This window comes from Cryptotermes secundus, unplaced genomic scaffold (genome assembly GCF_002891405.2).
Source record: "Cryptotermes secundus unplaced genomic scaffold, Csec_1.0 scaffold579, whole genome shotgun sequence".
NCBI lineage: Eukaryota > Metazoa > Arthropoda > Insecta > Blattodea > Kalotermitidae > Cryptotermes > Cryptotermes secundus.
The window spans coordinates 1,257,278-1,282,849 of record NW_019719366.1 but is presented as its reverse complement, the minus strand read 5'-3'; the positions used below and the strand labels follow the sequence as shown (position 1 = coordinate 1,282,849).

At 34.8% G+C, this 25,572-nt stretch overlaps 1 protein-coding gene across 2 annotated transcripts in view; it reads left to right on the top strand.

The window, feature by feature from the left end:
• Positions 1 to 25,572, top strand: part of LOC111864757 (adenylate cyclase type 2) — a 93,625-nt gene that overhangs the window by 56,406 nt on the left and 11,647 nt on the right. For both annotated transcript variants that reach the window (XR_002842850.2, XM_023852264.2), the window contains exons 14-19: positions 797 to 1,055; positions 1,660 to 1,758; positions 3,306 to 3,449; positions 5,051 to 5,146; positions 6,438 to 6,561; positions 23,524 to 23,705. Coding sequence is in view for 1 of the 2 variants with exons in the window: in XM_023852264.2 (XP_023708032.1) it covers positions 797 to 1,055; positions 1,660 to 1,758; positions 3,306 to 3,449; positions 5,051 to 5,146; positions 6,438 to 6,561; positions 23,524 to 23,705 (904 nt within the window). In the remaining variant the exon portion in view is untranslated. The remainder of the gene's footprint in view (positions 1 to 796; positions 1,056 to 1,659; positions 1,759 to 3,305; positions 3,450 to 5,050; positions 5,147 to 6,437; positions 6,562 to 23,523; positions 23,706 to 25,572) is intronic.

The window sequence follows — 25,572 nt, the reverse complement described above, 5'->3', positions numbered from 1 at the left end:
TTGTTTTGTATCTTGTAACACACATGTATGTATATGTAATTGACTTGTTTTATTATCCCTTGGCTTGTTAAAGCCAAGTGGGATTAATAACGTGAGTAAGTTATTCTTAATGTATGTTTATTTTTATTAGATTCTTTTACCTTACATTATTATTTATGTTTATTGATTGATGTATATGATTTTGATCTTGTATATGCATATTGATATCGGTATTCAAAGGACAATTTCCACATCCTGGTTTTTTTTAACTTGTAGGGATATATATGGAAAATAAATGGACAATGGACAATGAACAATGAGTATTATTCATCAATGAGTTACTTAGAAAGTAATTTCACTGATGTCCAGATGTCACCAGAAGACTAGAGAAGTCTGTCAGCTGAATAATTTCCCATTGCCATCAACAAAATGAATTGGGTCTGATGTCAATGAAATTCTTATGTTTGCATATCAATATGTTTGTGATGACATGACTCAAAATGTGAAAGCATGCGGGTGCATTTATGGATGCAGATGGATAAATCTGCTGTTATTTTTAGTCACATTCTCCAACTACATGCTTGTAAATATCTCTTTAATATGAGTGAAGCATTTTATATATGATAGCTAGATGACAAATTAGCTTGTCTCAGATGAAAAAATTAAATTAGAAAATAAATGACACATATACTCAGCCTGGATCCTGTTTAATTAATATGTAAGAAAGATATGAAATATAATAGCTCATTTCATAGTAACATTTATGTCATAAATAAATGTGGCAGTGGCATATATGCATTTGATTTATATCTGACAGTTCACATTGGATGCCTTGGGCTGGCTTTGGTGTGTCACTTGGGGTGATACTGGTGCTGTTACCCCTCACATGGACTCATTATATCTGGAACAAGCTGAAAGACCCCCATGAAGAGCAAGATTACATTCCTGAGCCAACCAACAAATTACTTAATCTCCTGTATCAAGCATCCCTCAAAGTGGTTTGGAGTGTCAGCACTCGCACAGTTCTGTATCTGATTATATGCATCAGCTTGACCATCTGCACCATGCTTGAAATGGTAGGTCTACTATTTTGAACACTTTTCAACATTCAATTTTACTGCTTCATTCCTCATAGTTTGAGGCACAAAATGTCTTCACCCACTCAAATGCTGGGATCATAGGTTCAGATCCCACTGAAAGCACGGATGTATGTCTATATTTCTTATGTATTTGGGTCATCTTGTGTAGGTAGCAGCCTTGAGATGGGGCTCATCACCTATCCAAGGAGTGCTACCAACTATGTATAAAATTCATAGTTCTGATGGGAAACAGGCCAGAGGGCTTAATGCAGAAGACAGAGAAGGAGAACTGTTGTCAAGCACTTTAATTAAATAAACATCATCATTCTAGAACTTTACAAGAATGTTGTTGTTATCATTGTCATTGTTGTTGTTGTTGCTGCTGCTGTTGTTGTGGTAGTCATCACAATCATCAGTCCTTCCTGACTGTTGTGATGCATTCATGTTATTCATACAGCTTGACACCTGTCTTCAAGATTGCCCTGATTTCTACAGCAGATCATCACACCATATTCTGAGACCTCTTAATTAAACCGAATATTTTTCAAATGTTAAATTTGTGACATACAATAACACAGTGCAATTTTCTTATTATTTTCAGGTAGAATGTGACTTGAAGAGTGAAGATACTGAAGTAAAATCAAACAACGTTACTGGAGGTGACATGCTGGAAGTCCTGACAGATTGCCTTGCACCCTGGGTAATTTAAATATAGAGTGCTTTTGCATCTCTATAAGTATGTATTGTAAAGAACTTTGATCTGTTGTATCAGATGAAGTAACTAAGTGCAGTAATACTGGGTGGGACAAAATTATATCTGAGTCAGTTCCTTTGATGTTACAATATGGGAGGAATATGTTTAGAAGCATCTGAAAATAAACATGTTTTTATATGAAGTAGATTTATACTGTGATTGTATGGGCATGTGAAGCTTTAGCACTAAACACATCAATCTGTATTTATTATATTAAAAGAACACTTTCAAGGTTTGTTTTTAGCTCTTCCATAGAGAATATAACCAAATTGATCTTTTTATGACCTGTAACTGTATAAGGAATTCAGTTTCCCAAAACATTGAGAAACCTAATTTCATCAGTAAAGTTTGTCCTTTTAAGCTCGGTACTGGCTTTAGCAGTGAGGAATGTAACTGATCTTCACCAGCTGAAGTCTGTATGTACTTCAGCACAATCCAAAGTAATACAGAAAATCTTGTGTAAATTGGTCATTTGCTTCAAAAGAAGTTGGATGGGGGAAACATGTTCTATATCTCAAGGCAGCACTGCCAATTGTAGATCTCTGGAACGAAATAAATATGTATGTATGTATGTAACACATAGTCACACACACACACACAGCATGTTTTATTATAATTATTGGAGGGGGTGGGTTTCCCCATACACTGCGACCAGTTGTTGATCTATTGTACGTCCCCCTTTGATATGCTACCAGTCGCCATACCCTACTGGTACTGGTGCGTGCTATTAGCCCCGTTCAGCCAACGAGGTCGGCCCTCGGTACCTAATACTTCCCCCATCTACCAGAGGCATTGGAAAATGCTTGGGCGGGAAACTTGTTGCCTAATTTTGCTCAGAGGTCTCCTAGAGGCATGAGGATCTTTTATGTGCCGTAAATCTATGACATGGGACCCACGGCTTAAAGTCCCTCCTGGAGGACTTGTTCCCTGAATTTTTCCGCCCTTAAAAATTCCACGACCTCCACCGGGTTTGAACCCGCATACCTTGAGTCATGAGGTGGGAATGTTACCCCTAGACTATGGAGGCCACTCACACAGCATGTTAATCTTGTAACTAATGATACAGGTCAACTGTCAATGCAGCAACTTTTATTCATTTTGGTTACACTACATGTATTGACCCTTAAAGGGTCATCTTCAGGTGTTTCTAGTCACACATTATTAAATTACTGGATGCAATGTGAGATCCATATAGTCCTATTTACATACACAGGCCATAAAGTGGCTACACCCATGTTTATTTACATACACTTTAGGGATATTGACTCATCTGAGACTAAAATATTAAACTTAACAATTAAGCTGAAATTAATTCTATTTTATAATTGATTTAAAATTAATTTAAAGCTACTTTAAAACTGTGAGCTATGATCAACTTTGTGTCTTGAGCTGCAGTAGACCAATCCAAAGCTCATGTCTCGTTAATAACAGGCGACAGTACTTTTAATAGAATTTCGTTTGTTTAAACTAATTTTCCTTTATGTTTCTTGCAGCATATAACGCAGATTTGCTCCCTAACACTAATCATGAGCTTCTTGTTCCTGAGGATACATTTCCAGCTCAAATTGATTTTAGGCATCTTCACTGTAGTGATTTACTCATGTGGGGTCTGGATTCTGTTTCCAAAAGTTTTCCAGGTAATATTTGTTAATGATCACTAAACACGAAAGAATTGGAAATGTGGTTCCTGATTACTAAGTTAAAGAGTGACTGAGAAAGGTAAAAGATAATGTTGTGCCTGTGCTTGAGTAATTAAGCACTATGCCATAAAGACTAATCCTTCCAGCTGCACTATGGCCCTGGGGTCGACTCAGCCTCTAACAGAAATGAGTACCAGGAATATTCTTGGAATATTCTTGAGGGGTAAAGGGTGGCTGGCACATAGGACTGACAACCTTGCCGCCATCTATGAGCTGATTGTCTAGAAAATGTGGGAACCTCAACATCTCATAACCCTATGGGCCTCCACCATCTGCTGCAGGGATACTTTTACTTCACTTTTTTTACTCTGCCATAAAGACATATGGTGGAGTGAAAGTACTGCTCCGCCATTCATGACCTCGGCACTAGATGGGGTTGAGTGATCAGCTTCACACCCAGCCACCTTACCCCTGGGGAAATCACCTCCCCCCCCCCATACCCGTTGGAGAGGTGGCTGGGTGGGCCCCAGAACCAGTGTGGATGCTGAGAGAAGAGAAAAAGAGTGACTGACCAAAAAATGAAATAATATTGTGTTGAATTGATTCATATGTCAAATTTGATGTGTTACACTGTTCAATTTTCCTATTTGTGCAGTGTTTCTTATCAGAATTTTATGTTTTTATGGTGTCTGCCAGTAATATCAGTTTTTTCACACACTATTTCAAATACAGTAGAACTTGGTTATAACATCATCAAAGGGACCTAAAAATAGTGTCGTTATAAACGAATGTCGTTGTAACCGAAATAACATAATTATGTTAGTCACGTAAAAATCTACCAAAAACCGAGTTAAAATGTTGCATTTTTAGTGAAATACGTAGTTAAGTACACAATAACGTAACATTAACGTGGAATTGACCAAATGTGTAATATCAAAGACATATTACAGCGCTTTTCACTGACANTCGTATTCTTCCAGGACAGTCACATCAGCAAGTAGAGAAAGTGAGGGTGGGCAGACACATCGAACTTTCCCAAGATATCAGAGAAATTCAGGAATGAAAATGACGTTACATACGAGGTTGATGCATTTGTGCATGTCGTACTAAGCAAGGTATAAAAACAGTTGCTTTATGAGGAATTAGTTCGTACCATTGAATATTTGATGCAATAGACAAGGTGTCGCAGAAACCGATGTTGCTATAACCAAGTTTTACTGTAGTTCATTTGTTAGTTTTACACCTTATTTTCAGTATCATTCATAATTACAGTAATGCCAGACTTACATTCAAATTTGGGATACAGTTGTAAAAAATAAACTGAAATAATTTTTAGGGTCCAGACCATATGTTCAAACAATTCTGAACACCTAAAATTTCACAGATGTACTGGCAGATATCCCAAAATACCTCAGCTTGAAAATTAGTAATTCTTATAATTGGTGCATGGTAAATGGTATGTGCATGATAAAATTGCAATGCGCAGTGTGTTAACACACTACTCTTTCCTGTACTGTAAATATTAATCTGTTTCTCACTATTAATAATATAAGAATAATGTGTCCAGAATAATAAATTTCTTTTGTGGTTTTGCATAGTATGGTGAAACCTGGAACCCACAGATGGAAACAAGGATAGCACACATAATGAATGTTACTTTTCTGACAGTCACTCTACATCTAATGGATCGACAGGTAAGGTATTTGCAATTGGGAGTCTGAAAATGTTTACTAACCTATCAATACTTACCCTCTTTCCTCACAAAAATAACATTTATGATGCAGAAGTCCTTCTCTCATCAACATGTAAGCAAAGCTCCTCTATGATTATAATATTGTCTCATATTTGGTTATGGTGTAATTTAAAAATACTGGAACAAACAATGATATTGCATTTTCTAGAAAATAATTTTGATTTTCCTGCACATTTGGTCATTTAGCATCACACCTGTAGCCTTGAACTGGTTGTAAGAACCTTTTAAAATGCAAGAATTTGCACAGTTCAGAGTCATTACTCAGCTTATGAGAAGGAACTCTGTACATAAAGTTCTGATGATGAACAGCTGTTGATATCCATTTCCCCATCAAACATACACTACACGTTTCTTTTGCTCAGATTGTATTTATTAATGGAAAAATTTGCTTAAAAATAATGTATTATATATTCTATAGTTGTACAAAAATTCAGAAAATTATGTCTCATATTGCTAGTGATGAAACTGTTGCAAAGATGTGCATAAGTATCGCTTTGAAATTCTACTACAAGATTTAAGGACTATGATCAATGAAATGCCAGTGAACAAACAATTACACTTTCAAAACGTTTTCAATTGTCCTTAAACAAATACACGGTTATTCATTCTTTTGGTTTGCTATAGAATTAGTATGTATTTTACAACATAAAGAAAATATCTTATACCACATCTTTCCCAAATTTAGAACTAATGTTTGAAGTTTCTTACCACTTCTGTACAATGGTGATGTCACTAATATTGACTCCTATGATTAACAGTTATATTGGCAATTAAAAGCACATAATTCAAATTTCTTCAGATATGTAAGTATATAAGAGTATTATCTACTTGGATACATAATACGATGTAGTCTTCTGAAAGTCAACCAACCTTTTGGAGAAACATATCGCCTCCATCTTCAGGGTTGAAGAATAAACCGAGCAAGAAAGCAGCGTGAAAGCAGGTGGCAAGCCAGCTTGACTTATTATTCAACCCTGAAGAAGAAAACAACATGTTCCTCCAAAACGCTGGTTGACTTTCAACAGACTACATTGCGTTATATCCTAGAAGATTTGCAGCAAGAACCTCGAATCTTATATGTAAGTAAATACATTTATTTACTTTGAAGTTTGTGTTTTTACAATTCACAGTTCAGATTATTTTCATATCATTTTAATTTAAATTTAAATTTAAATTATATTTCTTCATTTTGTCAGCCTTGGATTCAGGTATTAAAAACTTCTCTTTTACAGACTGAATATATGAGTCGACTGGATTACAAATGGAAATGTCAACTGGCTCAGGAACAGGAAGAGTCTTCTACAGTGCACATGATCAATAAAATGTTACTTCAGAATATTCTTCCAGTGCATGTTGGTAAGAATTAAAGTATAGAAAATTCAAAGTCCAAAAACCTTGTAATTCTAAATACAAAGAACTTTCTTCATAGATCGATATTGAGTTTAGTGCACCATTTCTCAGACTGTGAGTTGTGACCCCAGTGAATTGCCAAGTTCTGAGGAATTATTTAAAATACGTGTATATTTGTTTCCACATACAATTTTGTAAAACCAGCAAGTCAGTAAGATTTAATACTGGTACGTTAAAAAAAGAAATTTCCACCCAGTAAAACATTTCACAAATAATATCAAGGCTGTACAGAAATATTTTACTGCATGTTGTAGATGTAGATAGGTTGGAGTACCATTCAGGTTTCTGCTGTCACTGTACAATGTGAAAGAGACCTGCAAAAATGGGAAGACCTGCACTTTTCACTGACCAGTAGGGATGGTTGTGTGTATGCATGTATGTTATTTTGTGGCATGGCAGTATCACAGAGTTTTAGAACCCTATAATTTAGTGTTTTGACCCCTTTTCTGAAGCCCATATATTCTAACTTAAGTACTTGGCAATCGTATGCAGAAAGCTAAGAAGTGAGGAATTAAATGTGTTGTAGCTGTTTAGCCCTTCACTGAGCCCTGAGCAAGAAGACCGTCAATGTGATTTTAAGAGGAAAGATCGCGGAACAAGTAGTCGGTACTTCCAACGGGTTACGGAAAATAAGAAAATGACACTGTGGAGGGGTCAGCCCCCTCCAAAACGAAAGAAAGGAAAAGGCTCGTATGGGAGGAACCGGTAATAGAAACACCGGCCTCTCTAGCAAGAGTGAACGAGGAAAGGATGAAAGTGAAAAATGAATGTGAGACAATGGTCCCGACAACCGCTGGACCTTGGAAGTGCTCGGGGCGAGCACTCTGGAAGAAGGGGGGCGGATGGAAGGAAGGAAGGCAAAACACCGAAGAAAAGGTGAAGGTAACACGCGGAAGATGAACACCTTAGGAAACGAAACCAAAGAAGAACCGTTAGGCTGTTCGGGGATGAACAACCTTTAGAAGGGAGCAATGTGACGAGCTATCTTACGTCCCTCGCCGCGCAACGGCTACAATGGAAAGTATCTACTCCAAACACGTTACAATATACAGAGTGAGTCACGGAGTTTTACCCCGGCTTATGGTACATATTCCTGGGGTTATTTCCTGCAAAATTTTCTTATAAACTTGTGGTCGATTTTCAATAGTTACGGAGTAACAATAGATTTTCTAAACGCATCATTGTGAATGCAGCGCTATGCTTCAGCGTGGGCGACCATGCGTTCCAGTCAGCTATGTCAGCAGATAAGGTAGACCAGTTTGAATGTTGCGCGTAGGTAGATAGGCAGAGCGGTTCATACGCGTGCGACGCATTGTGTTGACGTGAAGGGAGACATTTTTGAAAATCATATGTAAATCCAGTCGTCTTCTAAAGCACTACAGTTGAAAGGAAACAGATTGATAGAAGGGTGTGATATGTAACCATTGGTATGTTTACAGAATGGGATGCTAAAAATAATGGAATTTTGTAACACAAAATCGATGANAAACGCATCATTGTGAATGCAGCGCTATGCTTCAGCGTGGGCGACCATGCGTTCCAGTCAGCTATGTCAGCAGATAAGGTAGACCAGTTTGAATGTTGCGCGTAAGTAGGTAGAGCGGTTCATACGCGTGCGACGCATTGTGTTGACGTGAAGGGAGACATTTTTGAAAATCATATGTAAATCCAGTCGTCTTCTAAAGCACTACAGTTGAAAGGAAACAGATTGATAGAAGGGTGTGATATGTAACCATTGGTATGTTTACAGAATGGGATGCTAAAAATAATGGAATTTTGTAACACAAAATCGATGAAAAATGTTGCACAATGCAAAATTAAGAAATTGAAAAAAAAAATTGTTTTAGAATGCTTCTTTCCTAAAACATTAACGATTTAAAAAGTGTTTGTATTGTATTTCTAATTTGTTTTGACTGAAATTCAAAGAAAAAAAATTTTCGCCAGTTTTAAAATTACTGTATCTCTTTAATTATGAGTTGGGTACCATTAGTATATTAACATTTTTTGTTCCAAATTACCTCAGGAATGCCCACCCTAAGTGGGGGTAAAACTTCGTGAATCATTCTGTATACACACACACCCACAGTTATTTCTCTTGTATTATACAATGCAATTCTAAATTATTGTCGGCGTTCGGAAACAACAAAATATAATTATATTATACAATTTGATTCTAAATTATTGTCGGCGTTTCTGTTGCCTATAATTTTAAAACCGGAAACAACAAAATATAATTAATTACGGCATTATGCCGCATTGATATCTGGGTGAAAATATGGCGTCTTAGCTCAAAATGGCAACTGTTCAAGAAAAGGCAATGTGCGTGCTATGGTTTTTTGAAACAAAGTCTGTTATCAAAACCCAACGTCATTACAGAACTGAATATGGAAAAGCTCCACCTTCAGATAATGCTATCAAACGCTGGTTAAAGCAATTTGAAGAGACTGGTAGCGTTGTGCACCGAAAAGGAGTGGGAAAACCGAGCACGTCGGAAGAAAATGCTGAAAATTATAGACCACGGAAACCCCGACAATAATTTAGAATCATCCTGTGTTTCAGTTACATTTTCTATACTTTATATACTATATAACGTGTCGTAAATTAGGTGTGGATTAAACAAATTATTATATTTCAGAAATTATGAACCAAGTGCCGATGTGTGTGTGAAACTTTTTCATGATATGCGTGCATATGTGTGTGTGACTACTAGCAGCTCAGGTCTACTACAAATAAGTTGTTATAAAGAGGTTAGGGATTTATCGGATGACAATATCATTTGCTTTTGCTCTTTATTACAAACTGAAACTTGGACCGATATGTTTAGTGAAAATGATGCAGAGAACAAATGGATCTCATTTTATATAATTTTAACTACTATTTTAATATAGCTTGCCCTAAGGCAAGACGAAACATTGCATGTGTAAACAAGGCCACTTGGATAAATAATGATGTCATAGCCAAAACAAAATTAAGAAATTTGTATGACTTTTATACACAATTTAAAATTCAGGAATATAAAAACATTTATAAAGCATATGAAAATAATATAATGCAATCATAAAAATTGCAAAAGTAAATCACATTCAGAATATTATAAATAGATCAATAAACATTCCAAAAGCATTGTGGAAATTTGTAAATCGTGAAAGAGGTTCACTAACTAATATACTGACTAGAAATATATACTTATCAGATGGAAAACAAATAGTCTCAAGCCCAAGCAGAACTTGTAATATTTTTAACAAAACCTTTGTAGAAATCGTTAATAATCTTATACTTGATAAACATTTAACCCATCCACAAACTAGTATTAACATAGTTTAAAAGATTCATTTGTTTTGCTAGAAATAACAGAGGCCAAATTGATTAAAGTAATCCATAGTATGATGAATAAAATGTTGGCAGGACTTGATGATATCTCAGCTACCTACCTTGCTAAAAAATACACATCTTATATTATTAAACCGCTTTTAGAATTGGTTAATGCTTCAATTAGAGATGGCATTTTTCCATCTATATTAAAATCAGTGATTTGGTAGGTAAAGTTGAGAAGATAGCAAGAAAACCATGGGTTACACAGGAGATGATGAGTAAAATGGAGGAGCGAAGGAAATGGAAGAATGTCAACAATGAAGAAGGCAGGAGGAAATACAGGAGACTGAGGAATGAATTGAAAAGAGCCACGGACAGGGCCAAAAAGGAATATCTTGAGAAGATATGTAATGAGATTATGGAATTTCAAAGAACAGGCCGTTATGATTTGATGTACATGAAGACAAAAGAACTAGGATGGAAAGAGAATCATGGGATTCAAAATGTTGGCATCGAAGACTCCCAGGGGAATAGAATAGTAGATCAGAGGCAAGTGCTGAAAATTTGGGAAAATTATATTTCAGAACTATATGATCGACCTAATCGGCCAGAAACCTTAGAAGTTGAACCGGAAGAAGAAGTAGATACAGACGAGAAAGGACCATATATTTTACAAAGTGAGGTGGAAAAAGCTATCAAGGAAATGAGGAAGGGAAAGGCTACAGGAGATGATGATGTACCTGGAGATGTGCTCAAGTTACTGGGAGAAGGTGGTTTGAAAACACTGACAAAACTAATGAACACCATATATGAAAGTGGAGAGTGGCCCAAGGACTTTACAGAAGTTACAATGATTGCCTTAAAGAAAAAGACAAAAGCTACAAAATGCAGCGACCATCGCACAATAAGTCTTATTGCACATACAGCAAAGATAATAGCAAAGATACTTAAAAGAAGAATTGAAAGGAAAATAGAGGATGTACTTGGAGAAGATCAGTTTGGATTTAGAAGAGGAAAAGGAACCAGGGATGCAATTGGGATGATGAGAATTATAGCGGAACGAACTTTGGAGATAGATGAAGAACTGTGTGTTTGCTTCATAGACTGGCAGAAGGCATTTGACCGGGTAAACTGGACCAAATTAATGCAGATCCTGAAAGAAACAGGTATCGATTGGCATGAAAGAAGATTGATTAGCAAATTGTACATGGATCAGAAAGTTAGAGTACGACTGGACAGGGGGGAGACAGGAAGTGTGCAGATTGGAAGAGGAGTTCGACAAGGATGCTGTTTATCACCAATTCTGTTCAACTTGTACAGCGAATGCCTTACCAAGGAAGCTCTGGATGGGCTCGGTGACTTCAAAGTAGGAGGGCAAATTATTCAAACTGTGAAATATGCAGATGACCTTGTGTTAATGGCTAAGGAAGAAACTGTGCTACAGGGCATGATTGATAGACTAATTGAAATTGGAAGGTGCTATGGCATGGAAATGAATGTGGAGAAAACAAAAGTAATGAAAATTTCGAGACAACCAACCCCAGTCACAATAAAGATAGACCAAAAACAAGTGGAGAATGTGAAATGTTTTAAATATTTGGGTAGCTTGTTAACAGATGATGGAAGGTGTACTTGTGAAATTAAATCCAGGATTGCCATGGCAAAAGCTGCATTTAGCAAGAAGAAGAATCTTTTTACCAGCAAATTGGACTTAAATTTGAGGAAGAAACTAGTGAAATGCTACATTTGGAGCATAGCTCTGTATGGGGCTGAAACATGGACACTTAGGGCAGTAGATCAGAAACATCTGGAAAGTTTCGAAATGTGGTGTTGGAGAAGAATGGAGAAGATCAGTTGGACCGATTATGTGAGAAATGAAGAAGTGTTAATTAGAGTCAGTGAGCAGAGGAATATCCTACATGAAATAAGAAAACGGAAGGCTAATTGGATTGGTCATGTTTTACGCAGAAACTGCCTTCTAAAAGAAGCTATCGAAGGAAAGATAGATGGGCGGATAGAAGTGACAAGAAGACGAGGAAGAAGACGTAAGAAGATGCTGGATGACCTTGGGGACAGAAGAGGATACTGTCATTTGAAGGAGAAAGCTCTAGATCGCATTAAGTGGAGGAATTGTTTTGAAAGAGACTGTGGACCTGTCGTCTTGACAGATTACTGATGATGATGATGATGATTAAAAATTGGTTGTTACCCCTATCTATAAGGGGGGACTAAGGAGAATGCAACTGATTATCACCCAATCACATTTTCCCCTACTTTCTCTAAGGTTTTGGAAAAAGTAATAGTTAATCAATTAACAGCCTTCCTTGATAAACATAATATATTAAATAAATTTCAGTTTAGTTTTAGGAAAAACATTCTACTAATGATGCCATTGCTACTGTTATTGAAAATATAATAGATAATTTGAGTGATTAAACAAAATGTAACTGCGTATCACTAGACTTATCAAAAGCATTTGATTGTATTCAGCACAACATTCTTATGGATAAATTACATAAATATTGTGTTCGTGGTACTCCACATATGTTAATTAAATCCTATCTAGCAAATAGAACACAACAAGTGAAAGTAGCACATATAGAAATCAACCAAATGAAGGAATATTTATCGAGTAGCCTTCCAGTTAAATGTGGAGTCCCTCAGGGATCGGTTCTTGGTCCATTACTTTTAATTTTATATAATAATAATAATAATAATTTTATTTAACATTCATCACAGTTACAAATTGTAACTCTCGAACAAGTCACATACATATACAACTTTTCCAGTCTAATTGGCCTCCTGCCCAATTGATTAAACGTCATCATATATTACATAACATAACATAACATTCAATTACAATTAAAATCACACTCTCGGTATAATTAAAATATATTAGGTACAATCAAATTTACGACTACCTTCCATTATAGAAAAACAAGGTCATCTTACTCTATATATCTTAATTACCACCATCATATTCTTAAACTTAAAACCTATTATATCAAAATAATCCACAAAAGATCCACAAAATGACTTTCCTCATTAAACACAAGGTAGATCTATAATATATGCAGACAACACCTCAATATTGAATATGGCACAAGATATAATCGAACTCCAATATATAGCTTCAATTAATATTGGAGTTGTGGAGGAATACTTAGAGATGAATGATTTATTCATAAACCAAACCAAAACGCACAGCATTTTTTAAGACAAAGCAATGTAGGCAGGATCATAAACATAAAATTGAATTGAATTGAATTTATTTACCTTCCGTAAATCCAGTACAGGTGAGACACCATAGGATATGGAACAAGTCAAGTTAGAATACATAGTATCTATACAATAATACAGTAATATTGCAATTAAATGAGGTAAACTTATAATACTTATAATACACATTAAACAGTGATCAAGAAATTTATCAAGATTTATCATGGACTAAAATAAAATAAAATTTCCATTAAGACGTTCATTCATTACTCATTCCATTAATCAAGTGCGTCAAATTAAAATGCATATAAAAGAGACACTTATCATACAAAATTCACTTATTAAAACAATCAAAAACAGTAGATTAGTCATATAATATAAAATAAGCATAAAAATAGTTGACAACTTCAGGTGCAACTTAGTCAATAACAGAAATCAAAAGCACGCAAGCCAACATGCTACAATGCATAGTCATACACATATCGTGTATATTTCACCAAAATATAATTCATGATCACATATGCAAAACTTCACAGTAATAATAAAATGGTTAACAGACACTTGTTCAAACATATTCTTCAAACTATCATACAAGATGTAATACCCATCAAGACAAATAAAACAGGATAATTACGTAATTTGTAGTTTATGACATATTTCTGTATCAGTTCATTTGTCGTCACGATCTGTGTGTTCTCTTACATTACACATTATACCCATTTCTGTTGGTAGTATTCTTTCATGGAATAAAAGGAGTGATGAAGTAAAAATCTCTTCAGTGCTCTCTTAAAATTTGGTACATCTAAAGTCAACTCTTTTAAAGTTTGAGGTAAATGGTTGAAGGCTTTAATCCCGCTACATATGCACTCTGACTATACTTTGTCAGGTTCACAGAAGGCAAATATAGATTATTATGGGTTCGGGTTTTATGTTCATGAATCATGGTAATAGCGTTAAAAAGATGATCATTATTAATCGTGAATAAAATCAATGATCTTAATTAAGAATGTGGAAATAGAGAATTGTAATTGTAATTGTAATTTATTTTGAGTTCCAAATGATCCAGTAAAACTGGTTACAAACCATTGGATATAGAACATGTCAAATATTAATTAAAATGTGTCAAGATAAGCAGAAGAACGTAAAAGTACAATACAGTCATAAGTACAGTTCAGGTATAAGTTGAGCTCAAGTAAATAATTAGAAAATGTCAAAATTATAAAGCAATAAAATAAATGATATAAAAGACAATAAGTATTGTAAATACAATAAAACTACTATACAGATAGAGACTCATATAATTCAATATAGAGTAACTAACATACTATTCATATAAAACCATTAGTTTACAACATCATTCATTAACACTATAATACTCCNCAAAAAGGAGTCTACTTTACTGGCATAAAAGTGTTCAATAATCTGCCACAAAGTATTAAAAACTTGGGCAATGATACTAAAAAGTTTAAATCAGAGTTAAAGAATTATCTACATGCTCATTCCTTCTACTCTTTAGATGAATACTTCAATGTAAATAGAGAATGATGTAAAATTAAGTTATATTAATTTTTAAGCTAAAATTGCCTGTACTTATGTATGTAACCTTTTGACGTGTTCTGTATCCAAAGGTACTAACCTGCTTAGGATTTATAGAATGTAAATAAATTCAATTCAATTCAAAGAAATCTTAAATTGCTTGGGTATCCCAGCAATCCCCTTTATTCCAAGAGGCAGATTATTAAATAACTTTATACCTGTAAAGTAAACACCTTTTTGGTACAGTGTTAAGGTGGAAGTTGGGAGATATAAATTACTACTCTGCCTTGTCTGGAGATTATGTGCATCATGATTAGTAGTGAAAAGTTTACTATTCTTTGATACAAAGAGCAAAACTGAATAAATATATTGTAACTTCAATGGTAAAATTCCAAGCTGCCTGAAAACATTTCTACATGAATGCCTATTAAATATCCTGTCATTAAATGAACTGCTTTTTTTTTTGTATCATAAAGAGTTTCTTGGTATTGGTTGCCTGCCCCCAAAATACAATTCCATATGATAGTATAGAATGAAACAGAGAATGATATATCTTCACCAACGATGAGCCTGACATATAAGGTCTGACAGATCTTATCATAAAGCGAACTGTATGTATATTCCAAGAGAGGACGTTATCAACTTCCAAACCAAGAAATTTGAGATGAGAGACTTCCACTATATCACTAATATTAAAGAAGTGGAGGCCTTAGTAGGAACAGAGTTTTTGGTTATACAAGTAAATTGCATAGTGAAAGTCTTCAAAAGACTGATTGATAACAAATTTGATTTAAACCATTTATCTATAATTATAAGACTTGCATTAAGTTTAGTTTCCATAATGTCGGGGCTCTTATCAATGACTATGAGGCTGGTATCATTAGCGAACAAGATAGATAAAGCAGAATCAGCGGTAGTGGGGGGGGAGATCATTAATGTACAATAAGAACAGTAGAGGACCAAATACTGAGCCCTGTGGTACCCCTTGCTGCATTTTAGACCAATTAGATATGAATTAGAAGAAGTTACATTATCTTTCAAGCTAACGCACTGGTATCTATCCTTAAGATATTGTGAATATAATTTCTTGCATACTCCAGTGATTCCATATATTTCCAGTTTGTGGAGAAGGATGTGATTTACACAATCAAAAGTTTTTTCAACATCGCAAAATAGTCCCTTGGCTTTTAGTTTGTTATTTAGTGCAGTTAAAGTTGCATTTATTAAAGTATATATAGCATTGTCCGTCGATAGATTTTCTTGGAAGCCGTATTGATTTGGACTAATAATGTAAAAAGTATAACATTTTTGGTGGTAGTAACTGACAGCACCTTGAACTGGGATGTTTATATTGATAGAACCAGCAGTCGAATTAGCCGCAATTTATTCATAATAAATAGATTTGCTAAAATACTAGACCTAAAGGGTAGAAGAATGTTATATTATGGTTTGATATATCCCTTTCTAACATATGGAATTGTAGTATGGGGACAAAGTGCTAAGGCACTTACTAAAAGAATTTTTATTCTTAAAAAAAGAGCAGTAAGGTACACTGCAGGGTTAAAACCTTTGGAATCATGCAGAGATAGTTTTAAACAGCTTAAGATACTAACAGTATATTCGTTTTACATACAGCAAACCATCTTATATATGATAAGTCTAATTGCTCGGTAAATAAACATGTACACACACACACAATACAAGAAACAATAATGATTACCATAAATGGGTGCATAACTTAGAACTTTTTAATAGTAAACCTTAAGTTGCTGGTTGTATCTTTTATAATAAATTACCTAATAATATAAAACAACTTGAAAATAAAAACCAGTTTATAAGGGAACTGAAGAATTTACTCATTGATGGGTGTTACTACTCAGTTGAAGGCTATATGAATGATAAATTCGTAAATACTGGACAATGATACATGCTAGAGGTAAACAATTGTTACATATTTTGTTAGCTTTTCCTTAAGAATTATTGTATTTTTGCTAATTTTATAATATCAAATGACATGTCCTACATCAGTGTAATCTGATCTATAGGATTAATAAACATGAAAGGATGAATGATTTCTAGTTTTGTATAAATGCTTTTATAGTCACAGAGATAGTGGCAAATATTACAAAATAGTAATTATATATCTAAGGAATCTTTTTGTATAATTGTTAGCAGTAAATGTCTATGGTGTCTGACAGACAACACCATAGTTCTGTACCATCTTCATGCTTGTAATTTTCAACACACGAAAGACTGGTTCATATAAAATTTGTAGATACAATTACATTCCATCATCATGCCAAGTTTCACATGCATAGATATAATGATCCATAAAATGGGTTATCATATTGTTATATTCTACATTGAAAGACTGTAAAATGAGTTGCAAATTTTTTTTGAAGATCTAACACTCCACAACATTTCTGGACCAGCTGTTGCTCTGGCCTCAGGAATTAAATCCCATATTGTTCATATTGAAGAAGAAAATACACAGGTGAGGTAACTGTCAATGGCATGACATTCATAAGAAGTTTATGAGAAGCAGCTTGTTAATAAAAATATTAGTCACAGTACAAACACAGTCACAGACATGATGATAAAATGTTTTCATATAGAATATGAAAATAAACCCAAAATGAAATTGGAAGTGATTAACAGTTTAATGGTGTATAGCAGTGTGGTCATTTAAATCTATATTATATGTAAACATTATCTATTATTTATGTAAAAAATAAATATTTACCAAAGGTGTCAAATAAACAAAAAATGTAGTCAATATTGAACAAATACAAATAGATGCCATGGATCAAAGTTTCCTTTTGGTTCCAAGTAGTCCTCCCCAGAATCGTACAGGAGAATTTTGTCTTCAGTTTGTCAGAGTCTATTGGCCAGACAAATAGCAAGAGAAATTAGGCAAATAACTGTAGACAAGGTAAATAGTATGATAAGTGTGGACTGGAAATGGAAAACAGAAAAAACCCTGTAGCTTCAAGGTTGGACATGTCTGAAGTCCAGGAAAACTATCATATAGCTAATATGCAAACCAATGGAGGGCAGGTGGACACAGTTGATAGGTGACTCTCCACCAGAATAAAAAAAGTTACCAGTGAATAAATCTAGTGATTTTTATGGGGAAAATAGGTTTAAAATTTGTTAATAGTATTCATAAAAATAAACCACCCACTAGTCTTAACATGATGAATGTTACATTTAGTAGAATAGACCAAATGAAGTCAAGTGATTATAATTTACATTGTAATCATCACATAAACAGAAATAATAATGAATTACCCCCAATAAATGAGAGGCAGGCAAGTAAAAGGAATGATGACCCAAGGGGCCCTTTAAGATATATCATCAGAATATTCAAGGAATTAAGGGTAGGATAAATGAGTTTATAATTCATTTATCCAAGATGACACCGGATATAATCTGCTTCATGGAGCATCATTTAAATGGATTAGAAATAGAAGTGACATATTTGCCAAATTATAAATTGGGTGCTAAGTTCTGTAGGGAAAAAATGGAGGTGCTTGTATGTATAGCTCTAGTGCTTGGAGCTGACAGTCCAGGAAAAGCTGTGCCGTGGATGGGCAGGTCCATTTGTGAAAGTTGAGGGGTGTTGTGATTAGTCATTCGTCTGCATTCACTGTGAGCGGACGTCCCAAGAGCATTCTTTCCTGTACACTCAAGTTAAAAAGTTTTGACTCTAGGAGTTGTATTTGAGTGTATTATTCTCTAATTACTGTATTAATATTGTGACGCGTTACCTTACGTCCATCGCCGCGCAACGGCTACAGTGGAAATTGATGAGTTCCAACAGTGACAAATCGAATACAAACAGACCATTGCGAAGGAGCGTTCCCGAGGCAACGGATCGCCGAACACATGAGTTTGGAATAGGCACCTCCATGGTAACGCAAAGAACAGGGAGCCATTGCGTAGACAGTGCAGAAGCAACGAACGCATCTCCCCAGAAATGAACTACAGAGAGTTCGCTGCGCCCATTACGTAACAGCGGACAGTAGAAATGAAACAGTGAGGAGTGGTGTCTGGTATCCAGTCCGCAGAACACCTACATAAGCTGAGAGCTACAGAGACAGAAGACAGCAACAAGACAGAAAGAAGTCAGCATTGGGATAGCTGTCGCCGAAGACAGTTGAGATCCAACCATGGCCAAAGGTAGTTGAGATGGCACATTGAAGTATTGGGCCAGAAATCAAGTGGTGACAGTGACAGTATTTTATTTTATTGTTTATTTTTATTTGTTGATTTCTTTTTTATTTATTTATGTTTGTACATTTTTTCTATCTCCTTTAACATGCCACCTACATGAAGTAAATTGAGTGGAAAAGTGTTGCATTCACAATCAAGAGAAATTGTTAGTAATTTATATAAGCATATGAAAGAGGCTGGGCCAACAATTACAGTGAAGAACACAGGCATGGAAGTAGCAAAGGCAACAGGTGTACTGGAAAGTAGTGTCAGAAGAATAATAAGAGAAACAAAAAATATCAAATCTGGGGCTTCCACTTCCTTTTCAACACCCCATAAAGAAAGACCTAGGAAATCTCCACTAGCCGCTTTGGATGATTTTAATGAGTCTGTGGTGCAAAGAACAATTAATGACTTCTACATAGTCGAAAAATGGAGACCTACCCTGAAAAAGGTCACGAAAAGTTGAAGAAAACATTACGAGTAGATTTTGAGGAATGCATCTCAACATTAAAGAAAATTATTTTGAAAGTGGGGTTCTGCTGGAAGAAAACAAAAAATAATCGGACATTGCTGTTGTTGCCCCTTTAGAATAAACCCGTGTATATGTAATATGTATATAAAACAGTGAAAAGTGTATAATAGTGTATAGTGCATAACAGTCTGCATTCGGCACTTAAAACTTAACATTGGATATGTGAACATCAACGAGAATAAACCACCATCACCATGCAACACAATGAGGTAAGAAGTTATTTCCCTTTGAGAACGCCTGTACTGCATTCCCCGTCACACTTGTCGGCATGCTGGAGCTCTCTCCGCCACTACCAATACTTCTCCTACCTCGTGTCAGAAGACTGTCACCTCTTAAGTACTAGAGCTATATATATATATATACACACACACACACACACAGGAAGAGTTAAAATTCACCGCTGTAAACGTACAAAAATATGCTAAAGAACAAGATTTGGAAATGTCTGCTGTTTATATAAACCTTAATCAAGTTAGGTTAATTATTATTACTGTATATAGAGTGCCAGCTGGCAACTTTGATTACTTTCTACACGAATTGGACTATATACTTAATTTCTGTTATAAAGATAATAAAAATTCATAATATGTGGTGATATCAATGTAAACTATCTAGAAAATAATAGTAAGAAAGCACAGTTGGAGGAGATGTTGTGAACTTATAATTTCATGATCACTGTAAATTTTCTGACAAGAATCGCCAAAAACAGCAACTTTGATTGACAGTATATTTATCAATAGTAAAAGGAACTACAATGTTAAACCATGTGTCAGTGGACTGTTTGACCATGATGCACAGCTTATAATTAAGAATGGTACTGTAGTAAAGGAAACATAGAGAAGTATTAATATTAGAGAAATCAATAAGAATACTATATCGGAGTTTCAATTTATATTAAGCTGGGAACAATGGGAAGATATATGTGTCCATGATAATGTTAATAGTATGTATAATAATTTTCCTAACACTTACCTAAGATGCTTTTATGCCAGCTTCTCAAAAAAGGACAAAGAGATTTAATAATAACCAATGTAACTGGATTACTAATGCGATAAAAATCTCGTGTAATAAAAAGAAGAGAGAGTTCTACTGTATAGGCATAATCAGGATACTAATCTTAAATTATATTTGAAGCAGTACAGCAAAATATTAACTAAAGTGATTACAGCGGCAAAAAACTATTTTATAATAGAATTATCTCTAACTCTGATAATAAAATGAAATGTACATGGAAAATAATAAATAAGGAAAAAGGAATCACTAAACAAGATATAGGTATCCAAGCTATTATGCTTGATTATAAGCTAATTAGGAATCAAAAGGAAATGGCAGACACTTTTAATAATTACTTTTTATCTATCGCGGAAACAATGAGAGTTAATAATAACATAGATATAAGTCCCAGTGTAAATAATCCAATTATGTACATATGAGATAATTTTAGTAAACCATTTATGAAAATGAAATGGAAGTACACTAATACTCATGAAGTATAGAAAGTTGTTAAATCACTGAAAACGAATGATTCTAGTGGATATGATGAAACAGCAAGTAGAATAATCAAATCAAGTTTACCATTTATAATTCACCATTGACACATATTTGTAATGCTGTATTACACCATGGAGAATTTCCGAATAGATTAAAATATGCCACATTCAAACCTTGTTTTAAAAAAGGTAATACACAGGAAATGACAAATTACAGACCAGTATCATTATTGACTACATTTTCAAAAGTATTTGAAAGACTTATTTATGATAGATTAATTACACATATTGAAAATAACAATATTCTGGTGGATGAACAGTATGGATTTATAGCTCACTCTTCTACTGAAAAAACTTCCTTTACATTAATTCATAAGATACTCATAGCCCTGAACAGTAAGAAAATAGTAGGTGGCATATTTTGTGATTTACAAAAGGCATTTGACTGTGTCAATCATACAATATTAATGCATAAACTTGAATTTTATGGAATTATAGGGAAATTTAAGTAATTAATCAATTCTTATTTAACAGGCAGAAAGCAGAGAGTGGTACTTAGTAACAAATGTAGTAGTGATAATATATCGGATTAGGAGATAATTAAATGCGGTGTCCCACAAGTTTCTATTCTTGGCCCCCCCCTTTTTTTTTACTATACATAAACGATCTACCCAAAATAATAAACAAAGAGTATAACATGGTATTGTATGCTAATGACATGAGCATTATAATTACAGATCCCAATAAATTGAACTTTAAAACAAATCGTAACAGAACTTTTGATAAGGTAAATACCTAGTTTAATGCCAACTTACTCACTTTAAATTTTCAAAAACTCAGTATTTGGAATTTCGAATAGGAATAGCTGTAAAAGTCCAATGGTGATCATATATGATCAAATAAGTATAGTTACAGCTACTGAGGCTAAATTTCTGGGTTTGATTATTGATAACACTTTGTCTTGGAGCCAGCACATTTATTATATTATAAAGAAATTATCTGTGGCATGTTATGCAATTAGAAATATAAAGCATACAGTAACAACAGAAACGCCAAGGTTAATCTACTTTGCCCATGTTCATTCTATTATTAGTTATGGAATAATCTTCTGGGGCAGTGCTAGCTTAGCGCAAAAGGTATTCGTAACGCAAAAGAGAATTATCGGAGTCATAATGAATGAGGCCAAGAGACTCCTGAAGGGAGATTTTTAAGAGGATGAAAATAATGACATTGTATTCCCAATATACACATATATATGCACTACTTTTATTTATGGTTAATAATAAAAACTTATTTGAAAACAATAGTGAATTACATGATCCTAAAACTAGGTTACGTTAAAACTTGCACCTACTTGCGGTGAATCTGGCCAAATTTGACAAAGGTGTCTATATTGCAGGTATAGGAGTTTTTAATCATTTACCTAATTCAATAAAATGATGGGTGAATAATGAGAAGGGGTTTAAATTCGCTTTAAAAAGGTTTCTGTGTCACCATTCCTTTTACGCCATGGATGAGTTTTGTCAGTATACTGAGAGTTAGAATATACTATTCCTTGCTACTAAGTACTGTTTAAATATATTCTGGGTATGAAGTTTTAAAAAATTTTGTTGTAAATAAACTTAGAATATGTGCAGTACACATTTTTGAATTGTATATTATAAATTTAGATATCTATGAATATACGAGGGGGGACCCAAAAATAACCGGAAACGACCTGTTGCACGCGCATGCTTTGTAATTACGAGTTGTGCTGCTAGATGGTGTTAGCTGGGGGTCTCCCGCGACTGTTAGTGAGCTGGCGTCAGTCTGAGTTAAGTGGTTTGTCTGTGGTGCTCTGTTGTGTGTGTTCCTGTTTCAACCCTTTGGCAATTAGTGAGATGGCCGACCAGAAGGAACAAAGAGTGTGCGTGAAATTGATGAAGATCGTCGAAAGATCATTGACCAACTTTCTGAGGAAACGAACATCTCATGGAGCACGGTCCAGCGAATTTTAACCGAAGGTTTGCACATGAGACGGGTGTCTGCAAAATTTGTTCCTCGCTTTCTCGGAGATGACCAAAGAGAAAACCGCGTGAATGTTTGCCGCGACTTGAAGAGTGAAGTGCAGTTTTCCCTAACAGAAAGCAAAATTTCACGCACACTCTTTGTTCCTTCTGCTCGGCCATCTCACTAATCGCCAAAGGGTTGAAACAGGAACACACACAACAGAGCACCACAGACAAACCACTTTACTCAGACTGATGCTAGCTCACTAACAGTCGTGGGTGACCCCCAGCTAACACCACCTAGCAGCACAACTCGTAACTACAAAGCATGCGCGCACAACAGGTCGTTTCCGGTTATTTTTGGATCCCCTTCGTATAAGAGGTGGGCCTTCTTGGACCTTGCACCACGACCACAGTCATCTGTTAAAAGCAGTATTATATATTTTTGACTTGTGTTTGTCCTGTCATGCTAAGAATGTTTATTGACTTGTTCTGCATCTGTAGGCCTTTGGCCGGTTATGGATTTATGGAACGAATAAATATGAATGAATGGATGAATGAATTGAAATGTTATTTTGCAAGAGAGGATAATAAGTGCATAATTATTTTTCAGCGGACTGGTTTTTGAATACAAACAGAGACCATGAAGAACTTTATCATGAGGAATATGATACAGTTGCAGTGATGTTTGCTTCCCTGACAGAATATGCACTTTGGGATGACAATGGCCTTGATGATGCTAATGAACTGAGTAGCATCAGACTCCTTAATCAAATTATCTGTGACTTTGACAAGGTAAACAGTGGCCATGAAGTAAAGTTTTATTCTCAAAAGATATTCTTCTAGCATTATTTCCATTTTACATTAACACAAATCGTTTACTACATATATCAGTTCTGATGCATCATCTTCATATAGTTAACCTTATCTTATGTACTGTATTCTGTTTTTCATTACACTTTATGTTATTGTGGATAATTTAGTCAGTTCCCATACATTTCTTGTAGATTGTTTATTCAATGTCTTAATATGCCTGATTCTGCCAAGTATGTGTGTTGTATTGCATTGCTTAGGTAACATATCCTGTTATCCATTCTGGGCTGTTGAGATCATTTTGTTTTGGAAAGTGTTCATTTGTTAGAACTTCACTGTCTTTATTTTGGAGATGGCATAGCTCATGCAGTCAGTATAGTTTCCAGGCTATGTGCTTCATGGCCGGGCAGTCAGGTTTTGATTTGATGGAGGGCAGATAATTCTGTTCCAGCCTTCTATGAATAGGTATGAGATGTCTTTTCCCAGTAGTAAATCAGAAAGACATGAAGCCGGCCACCTACTGCAATTTATGCCAAAATTAAAATGGCATGTAGCTATGCCTCTACTCTCTCATACATCTTCATGGCATGATGGATAGTTAAGTAGAGGGGCAACTTTACTTTTTCACTGTCTTTATTTCTCTAGACAAGTCATTGCAGTTGAGTGACTGGGACTCTTAGTTCATATTTTGGAGGTCTTGAATCCAAATCTTAGCTCAGAGACTAGATATCCTGACTGAGGTTGTTTGTGGTTTTCCTCAGTCCCTTTTTTATTTCATTTCATTTCATTCACCTTCCATAAATCCTGTCGAGAGTACATTCTCATGCGGATGTGGAGATCGTCCTTGTTACAGTCACAACTAAGGATTACAGTTGTTAGCCAATAGCATGCACATTTGTATAAAATACTGATAAACATGTACAATATAATAAATAAGTTAATTTTAGTAGTAAGAGTAATGGCAAACCTTATACAATTTGTACAGTTTTATGCAAGTCTATTAATTAAAAATTCAATAGTTAAAACGTAATGTCATTAATGAGTCTTGTATAACATCAATTATATAATAAATTGAAACAAAGACTAGTATACAGTAATATAAAAATTGTGTATATCTAACATAAGCATCTAAAAACCAGAACACAGACTGACAACCTTGTCTTCCTTTAATTGTAAAGCAAGACAACTACTCGCACCCTAAAAAAATTTATAACCACAATATTCATGTAAAGAATAAAAAGAATGTAAATATAAAAATTGTTTTAATTGTACCTCAAAATTCTTAGTGTCACTCGATATATCCTTAATATATTGTGGTAGATTATTATAGACCTTTTTTCCTAAACAGTAAACTGCCTTTTGGTATTTACTCAAATTTACAAGAGGCTGATGTAGATTATTTTGCTGTCTGGTATTAATTCTATGAATCTCTGAATTTACTATGAATTTGTTTCTATTTTTTATCACAAAGAGCATAAGAGATAGTATGTACTGAGATGCCAGTGGTAAGATTTCTAATTCTCTAAATAAGTTCCTGCACGAATTCCTCCTGCATCCCAACACAATTCTAATTACAGTAAAACTTGGTTATAGCAACATCGGTTTCTGCGACACCTTGTCTATTGCGTCAAATATTCAATGGTACGAACTAATTCCTCATAAAGCAACTGTTTTTATACCTTGCTTAGTACGACATGCACAAATGCATCAAACCTCATATGTAACGTCATTTTCATTCCTGAATTTCTCTGATATCGTGGGAAAGTTCGATGTGTCTGCCCACCCTCACTTTCTCTACTTGCTGACATGACTGTCCTGGAAGAATACGACCGCGGGCTGCAAGAGGAGC